The sequence below is a fragment of the Manduca sexta genome, chromosome 6 (genome assembly GCF_014839805.1).
Source record: "Manduca sexta isolate Smith_Timp_Sample1 chromosome 6, JHU_Msex_v1.0, whole genome shotgun sequence".
Taxonomy (NCBI): domain Eukaryota; kingdom Metazoa; phylum Arthropoda; class Insecta; order Lepidoptera; family Sphingidae; genus Manduca; species Manduca sexta.
The window spans coordinates 2,621,384-2,630,096 of NC_051120.1; the positions used below are offsets into that span (position 1 = coordinate 2,621,384).

At 51.4% G+C, this 8,713-nt stretch overlaps 1 protein-coding gene across 1 annotated transcript; it reads left to right on the top strand.

Annotated features, from left to right (window-relative positions):
• The first annotated feature begins 3,983 nt into the window (after positions 1-3,983).
• On the top strand, positions 3,984-5,606 carry LOC119193787. The gene has a single exon (XM_037447508.1). The coding sequence runs from the start codon at positions 3,984-3,986 to the stop codon at positions 5,604-5,606; it is 1,623 nt and encodes a 540-aa protein (XP_037303405.1).
• The last annotated feature ends 3,107 nt before the right edge of the window (positions 5,607-8,713 follow it).

Below are 8,713 nucleotides of genomic sequence, written 5' to 3' on the forward strand. Positions count from 1 at the left end.
TCCCTTGCCAGTTACCACAATAGGGTACCGGACTCATTTTTGTTTTTTACTTTTATCAAATATTTATGTTAGCGACACGACGACTTCGCGGCCGCCGTGACACTGAGGCCCGTCGACGACGCTGCCTAAGGAGCGACGTTACGGGACGGCGGACGCAGCGGGACTGAAGCCCGCGCGCCGCACGCTCAGCGAGCGACCCGTCAACGCCGCATCCAGAGGAGCAACGTCGCGGGACGGCGGTCGCCGCGCGACTGAGGCGCGCACTGCACGCGCTCGACGAGGGACCCGGCGCCGGCGCATCGTGGAACGACGCCCCGCCCACCAGAACCCTACGGCCAATCAGAGCGACGGACGCGCCAACGAGGGAAAAACGGCGGGCCAATGGCCGAAAAGTGCGTAGGAGGCACACCCGTGCGTTATAGTGCCTCCTAAACTAGTATGTAAGTCGGGCGATTGTATGCGTAGTTTGTAGTTCGAGGCAGAATAAGAAAATTGGTACGAGATAAGCAGATTCGAAATAAACCAGTGAACAAATCCGTGGAAGTTTTAATACAGTCCCCAACATTTCCTGGTCCTTCGAGTGCCGGATTTGTTTGTGGTTGACTCGCGTTCGCGAATAGTAGGAAGGCAAACCGAACGTGCCTAGCGTACGCGTGTTACCGTCGCGAATCTTTGTGCACAGCGATATTGTGCGCAGCGCGAATCTCGTGCCCGGGGCACTGAGCGAAAGTGCAGTGATTGTGCATAACGTGACTAGAGTGAGTGAGCTCTGTGAAGTGTAGTGTGAGCCTAGTTTGTCTTTATCGCACGCTCTGCGATACGGTTACGTCCAACACCGCTGTCTACCGAACGCGATGGTGGTGACGAGAAGCCAGGGCGACGCAGCCGACGTAGAGGAACAGAGGCGATCCCGTGAACGGCAAGAGTCTGACTGCCGTCGGGAGGAAAGACAAATAAGTCTAGAGAGACTAAGGCGCATATCACAAGAGCCGCCTGCCTCACCTCAGACCGAGCAAGCCACGTCAGTGGGAATAATGTGTACGCCTTCGACGTCTACGGCGCGCATTATGTCGGAAACGGTGACAAAGGTGACGGCAAAGGATCAGCCACGTGTAAGATCGCCCGCACAGTCCGTTCGATCTACCGCCAGCGTAACAACAAGGTTGCGTTTGGCCGAACTGGAGGCTGCAGAAAAGATGGCAGCTATCAAGAGAAAAGAGCTCGAATTGGAGGCCGAGCTTGTAAAGAAGAAACTCGCTTTGGACGTGTCCGCCATTCAAGACGACGCAGAAAGCGTGCAAGGCGAACAACCCGAAGTAGATGTCAATGAATGGCTAAGGAAGAATCCACTTAGCTCTCGAGGAGAGACCGGTGAGTCAAGGGAGGAGCCGAGAACGCTGCGCTTCGACCTACCACGAGCGAGATCACCGACGCCTCCGAGAGCCCCGAGCGACATGGAGAAATTGGCAGTCGCACTCGAAAGAATGGCGAGACCTCGGGTGAGACAAGTAGATTTACCAACATTTTCCGGCGCAGTGAACGAGTGGCTTCCTTTTAAAGCCGCCATGCAAGACACTACGAAATTGTACAACGTGTCTGCCGCTGAGAACATTCAGCGACTAAGAAGCGCGCTGAAAGGAGAGGCGCGTGATGTCGTGGCCGCACTTTTGCATACGGCCACAGACCCGAGCACTATTATGAAGACATTGGAACAGTGCTTCGGACGGCCAGAAGTGATTATTGATCGTGCCTTGGACGAGTTAAGAAAGACGATCCAAGCCCGGCTCAACGGCGACGGAACTCAACAACTTCGCGATCAAGATTCAAAATGTTATATGTGTGTTGCGGAGTATGGATCGCCGTGAGTACCTCTATAATCCACTTTTGACTCGTGAAGTGTTAGAAAAGTTGAGCCCGCACATACGATCACGATGGTGTGATTACGCCTATGAAAATGAAGGAACGGCTGACCCAGAGATCGTCGTATTGTCTCGCTTCCTTATGCGAGAAGCGGACAGAGCGTTGAAATATACGTACGCTCCGTCTGCGGGAACGAGCAGCGCGGCGAAAAGAGAACTCAGACCGGCCATCGCGATCAAGAGAAAGGCGAGCAACGTATACACACTTGAACAAGAAGAAAAACAAGAGTGTCCGGCATGCAGCGAGGCGCATGTGTTAACGCAGTGCCCTAAGTACAAAGCACTTAGCGTCGAACAGCGATGGAACCTGATCAAAGAAAAGAAGCTGTGTTTTAAGTGTGCGAACAGTACTCATCGGCGCATAACATGCAAAGCCAAGCTGTGCGGAGTGGAACAGTGTCGTCGTCCGCATCACTCATCGCTGCATCAAGCGGAAAAGAAACCGGAAAACACAGAGGTACGTGACAAGGAACAAGTATTGTCAGTGATGCCGAAAACGAACGTCGGCGCACGCACCGTGCTTCTGAAGATGTGCCCGGTCGTAGTCGCCGGTCCACGGGGGGAGGTGAGAACGCACGCTCTCCTCGACGAAGGTGCCACGGTGACATTGATGGATGAAGATCTCGCCGAGAAGATAGGTGCAGACGGCCCTACACAAGCACTGCACCTAAGCGGCGTTAACATGGCTCAAAAGGAAAAAGCCAGCAAGTTGGTGACGGTGCGAATTAGAGGTGTGACAGAAGACGAGCCACACTCAATACGAGCAAGAACAATAAAGCACCTGAAACTGCACCAACAGACCATTCCGGCAGTGCTTATGAAGTTGAAGCATTTAAGGGACCTGCCGGAAGAATTGTGCTATGAACGAGCGCGCCCAGGCATCTTATTGGGCGCGGATCATTGGGAGCACATTGTGTCGCGAGAACTGCGAGTTGGCGGCCGCAACGAACCGGCTGCATCAAGGACGCTACTCGGCTGGGTGGTGCACGGTACGTTACCACGTAGCGTCATAACAAAGAAAGAAAACGTGCTTCATATATACGAGCGGGAGCACGACGGACTGCATAACCTCGTGGAAGATCACTTCAAAATAGAAGCGCTCGGCGTCACACCAGAACCGAGAGTGAGTGACGCAGATCGACGAGCCATCGCCACATTGAAGACGTCTATAAGGAAGATAGACTGCGGGTACGAAGTCGGCTTGCCGTGGCGACAAGACAACACCGCCATGCCGCCGAGCTACAACGCGGCACTTCGACGCCTGCGACAAATCGAGCACAAGATGGACGCCTCGCCTGAATTTGCCCGCGAATATACTGCACAGGTGAATAACCTTATAGAAAAAGGATACGCAGTGAGGTGCGACGGGTCAGAATCATCGAGCCCCGTCTGTTGGTACCTCCCTCACTTCGCGGTGCAGAACCCGAACAAGCCTGGCAAGCAGAGGTTGGTGTTCGACGCAGCGGCGACAAGTCACGGGGTGAGTCTGAACGACCACTTACTGGAAGGCCCTGACATGTTGATGTCTCTGCCCGGAATAATGTTTCGGTTCCGGGAGAGCGCTGTAGCAGTCACAGCGGACATACAAGAAATGTTCCTGCGAATCAAGATCCGTGCCGAAGATCAGTCAGCGCAGCAATTTCTGTGGCGCGGTAACGACCGAACCAACCCGCCGCAGCGATTTAAGATGACCAGCATGATCTTCGGTGCAGCGAGTTCACCATTCATGGCGCACTTCGTAAGGAATCACAACGCCAACGTGCATGCGCAGCTGTATCCCAGAGCAGCGGAGGCCATCACCAAATATCACTATATGGACGACTTGGTGGCCAGCTACGATACACCCGGAGAAGCGCACGAAGCCATAGAGGAAATGAAGACGGTGCACGCGGCGGCGGGATTCACTCTGCGCGGATGGAACTCGAACGACGAGAGTGTGCTTCGCGACGTGCCCCAGAGTTGCGCTCGAATCAGCCCACGCAACTGGGGGGAGAACATCAACACAGCAAGATATTGGGACTGCGGTGGGACCCGGAGCGAGACGAGCTGGGATTCAACACAGCAATGAGCCGAGTCCCGAAAGAAGTAAAAACGCAAGTGCGCACGCCCACCAAGAGAGAAGCCCTCAGTACAGTCATGTCGATCTACGATCCACTGGGACTTCTCAGCGTGTACACCATTCGCGCCAAGATCATCCTTCAGAACTTATGGCGCTTAAAGATGTCGTGGGACGAACGGGTGCCAGAGGAAGACGGCAAGCTGTTCGCGACGTGGTTGTCGCAACTGTCGGCGATCGGCCAGTTGCGCATTCCCCGACATTATGGACCGACGAGCCACGAGCGACGCATCGAGCTCCACGTTATGTGCGACGCCAGCGAGCAGGCCTACGCAGCGGTGGCGTATTGGCGGATGGTCGGCCAAGAGAACGTTACTCTCTCTTTGGTGGCCGCCAAGGCGAAGGTGGCACCGCGACGGACGCAAACGATACCCCGCCTCGAGCTGCAAGCGGCGGTAATCGGGGCGCGCCTCGCTGACGCAGTGAAGAAGGAGCATCGCATCGTGGCGGAGAGAACTATATATTGGACTGACTCCACAACAGTCATCCACTGGATCCGGAACAACGAGCGACGGTACACACCCTTCGTCGCGCATCGTCTGCGGGAGATCGCCGAGCTCACCGACAAAAGTGAGTGGCGATGGCTACCCACGACGCACAACGTCGCCGATGAAGCCACTCGACTTCGGAGCGACGCCGTGAGTGAAGACAGCCGGTGGTTCCGGGGACCTGATTTCCTCCTCGAGCCCGAACAATCATGGCCCACGAGAGACGGAAGTCAGGACGACGAAGCAGAGGTCCTGCACATCACAGAGAGCCCGGAAAAGGAACGCTGGCTGCCCGACCCGACCCGCTTCTCCAAGTATGAAACATTGGTGCGAGCCACGGCGAGAGTCTTGGCGTTCGCGGACATCGCGCGACGCAAGACACCACACCTGGAAGTGGGACACCTGAAGCGGGCGGAGCTGTTATTAATGCAACAGGCGCAAAGGGAGAGCTTCGGGGAAGAGCTGCAACGATTGAAGTCTTCCCAGCCGGTACAAAGGACGAGTCGGCTATTCAAGCTGGACCCGGTGTTAGAAGATGGCGTGCTGCGAGTCCGGGGACGCATCGGAGCAGCCACAGTCCCGGATGACGCCAAACGACCGGTCATCTTGGACGGCCGACACCCCGTCACGAAGCTCATCGTGCTGCAAGAACACTGTGCCGCAGGTCACGCAAATAGGGAGCGCGTGACCAACGACCTGCGGCAAAAATATTGGATAATACACCTGAGGCCCACCGTGCGCACCGTGGAACGAGACTGCGCACTGTGTAAGGTGCGACGCACGAAGCCGCAGCCACCGGCCACGGGAGATCTACCCCGTGCCCGCTTGGACCCGTATCATCGGCCCTTCTCCAACTGCGGAGTGGACTACTTCGGGCCGATGATAGTGAAGATCGGACGCCGGCGAGAGAAGCGTTGGGGCGCGCTGTTCACCTGTCTAACGACACGCGCCATACATCTGGAGCTCGCCGCATCCCTGTCAACGGATTCGGCCATCATGGCGTTGCGCAGGATGGCAGCAAAGAAGAGGATGGCCGAAAATAATGTATTCCGACAACGCCACAAACTTCAGGGGAGCGGATGAAGAGCTACGAGCGGCCTACAAGGAGTGGCAACCCGAGCTACGCAACGTCGGGCTGCTGCATCGGATGGAGTGGCGCTTCATCCCTCCGGGCGCACCCAACCAGGGAGGTGCGTGGGAACGGTTGGTGCGATCAGTCAAAACCGCACTAACCGTCACCCTAAAGGAAAAGGCGCCGTCCGAAGAAACCCTACGGACGTTGTTGGCTGAAGCCGAACATTCAGTCAACTCAAGACCACTGACCCACGTGAGCGTCGACCCGAGGGACCCGGAGGCGCTCACGCCCAATCACTTTTGTTGGGCTCATCATCGGGCCTTCCCACAATCGGACCCTGTGAAGACGTCGATCGACGGGCATGGCGAGCGGCGCAGGCGTTGGCGGACAACTTCTGGCGCCGGTGGATAGCGGAGTACCTACCGACCCTGGTACCCCGCGGCGAGTCAACAAGAAGAGTTCGTCCGCTGCGCGTGAACGACGTGGTCGCCATCGCCGACCAACAGCTGCCGAGGAACGTGTGGCCGCTGGGGATCGTCCAGCGCACGTTCGAGGGACCCGACGGAGCCATACGAGTCGCTGAAGTCAAGACAAAGAGCGGCGTATTTCGACGCCCGGTGACGAAGATCGTCGTGCTGCACCCGGAGGAGGAGGCTGCGCGAGCTACGCCGGGGGGAGGATGTTAGCGACACGACGACTTCGCGGCCGCCGTGACACTGAGGCCCGTCGACGACGCTGCCTAAGGAGCGACGTTACGGGACGGCGGACGCAGCGGGACTGAAGCCCGCGCGCCGCACGCTCAGCGAGCGACCCGTCAACGCCGCATCCAGAGGAGCAACGTCGCGGGACGGCGGTCGCCGCGCGACTGAGGCGCGCACTGCACGCGCTCGACGAGGGACCCGGCGCCGGCGCATCGTGGAACGACGCCCCGCCCACCAGAACCCTACGGCCAATCAGAGCGACGGACGCGCCAACGAGGGAAAAACGGCGGGCCAATGGCCGAAAAGTGCGTAGGAGGCACACCCGTGCGTTATAGTGCCTCCTAAACTAGTATGTAAGTCGGGCGATTGTATGCGTAGTTTGTAGTTCGAGGCAGAATAAGAAAATTGGTACGAGATAAGCAGATTCGAAATAAACCAGTGAACAAATCCGTGGAAGTTTTAATACAGTCCCCAACAATTTACATAATATAAATTATAACACAGAAGGAATTTTTAAAATCCGGTAAAAAATCAACAAGTTATAAGTCTTTGAATTTCGGTGGAAGGGGTAATTAACAAGAAACAGAAAAGAGACGAAATATCCACATGTGACGTCATCAGGAATTACGACGCGTGCGAAAGAAAGAGATGTAGCGATATCCCCACATCGCGCCCGCTTCTGCACATTACAATATTTTAAATATGAATTACTCGCTCATTTATTAACCAATTTTTATGCAGTTTTCGCAGGAGTACTTCTTTTTCATATTATTAACCATTATATATAGAATAATGGACAAAATCAAGCATAGGCCGATCCCCTATTATGTCGACCCGTTTGAAACTATGTATGCAACTATCTCCGAATAAATGCAAAGCGACAAGTTAAATAATGCATCCGAAATGTTAAATAACCTGTTCTTATTTTTACGAATTAAAAATATAAATGACCATAAATATGAAATCTTGACTATTATTAATTGACCTCTAAGGTCACGTACCTTAAGATCACAATATACAATAGACGAATTCCCCTCTCCCAATGGGTTTATGTGCCGTGAAATTGTTTTTGAAATTTAAAACGTGTTAAATTTTTAAGACATTTTAATATTTTTGTGTATCAATGGGATTTTAAATGTACAGTCAGAAACAAAAATAGTTTAAAAAATTTGAAATCACAATTAAACATTTGTCTCCAAATCATAAATCGTGTTTGTCAGACACGAAAGGATGAAAAAATTCAAATAGCCATTTAACTTATGTTTGTGTATCAAAATTTGTTTTTTCTTCACTAAATAAACTTGATAGAATATTCGATTGAAGTTAATATGTGGCGTTTTCAAGTTTTGTGTTTGGTCAATCACTTTTATGACTGATTGTACATTTAATTGGTATTTGGTAAAGTAATTTTCAATACGGTCTATATAATTCTATAGAGTTCATAATATTGAAAGGTTATAAACGATATGATTTCTTATGTTTCCGCCAATGTTATACATTAAATTAAAATTATTTTTCGGATTCTATCGCAGTTTTTTATATTATCATTTTTGGCACAACGTGCAAATAAAATCGTTAGTCGACATTTATTAAACCACTCCACTTACCATTGCAATGAGGTGACTTTGTAGTGCGCTTATAAAAAGATACCTACATTTCGCTAAGCTATTATTCTATAGTGTAAGATAGCCTAGCTTGTAATGGAACAGTCTATCGAGACGAATATCCACAGGACACATACCCCTGACTTTTCCACCTGTTTATCAATTATAGTTCGCTTTAATGAAGGAAACAATCGTGAATAAACCTAGACACCTGTGAATTCTTTATAAGAATTTCGAGAGTATGTAAATTTGCCAACCCGTTCTAGACCAGCGTGGTGGACTAAAGCCTAAAAACCCTATTAGTAAAAGAGGCCCACGCTCAGTAGTGGGTTATATATCATACAGAGCTGATAATATTAATTGTATTCCATATCATGAGATAAATGACCTAAGTAAAACTTACTTAAATGTATACAGTCCGGGAATCCAACCTCAAAATCATTTTATAACCGTTATCCACTACTTTTAGTCTAATATGATGCAGGGCTTACTAATTTTATTTCATCCCATAAGAAGATTGAGCTACGAAAGACTTTCTTAAATGTATACTGTTTGGGAAACCAACCTCCAATAATTTTATAACCGTTATTCTCTAGTCTAATGATACCAGCTTGTACTTAGAATTTATCATAATGGTTTAAATTCAAATGTCCGCAGTAAGCATTATTTACAATTACTTGAATGTCGTTCAAATTGCGATTTAGAGTCGACTTTCAACGAGTATTAGGTTAAGACTGTACGAGATAAACTTGTTTGATACCTGACCTTTATGTAGAAACGAAAAGACTAGCTCTGATTAGCTATGAGTAA

Coding starts and splice junctions, on each gene's coding strand:
- LOC119193787 (XM_037447508.1), top strand. CDS start 3,984: ATGAGCCGAGTCCCGAAAGAAGTAAAAACGCAAGTGCGCACGCCCACC.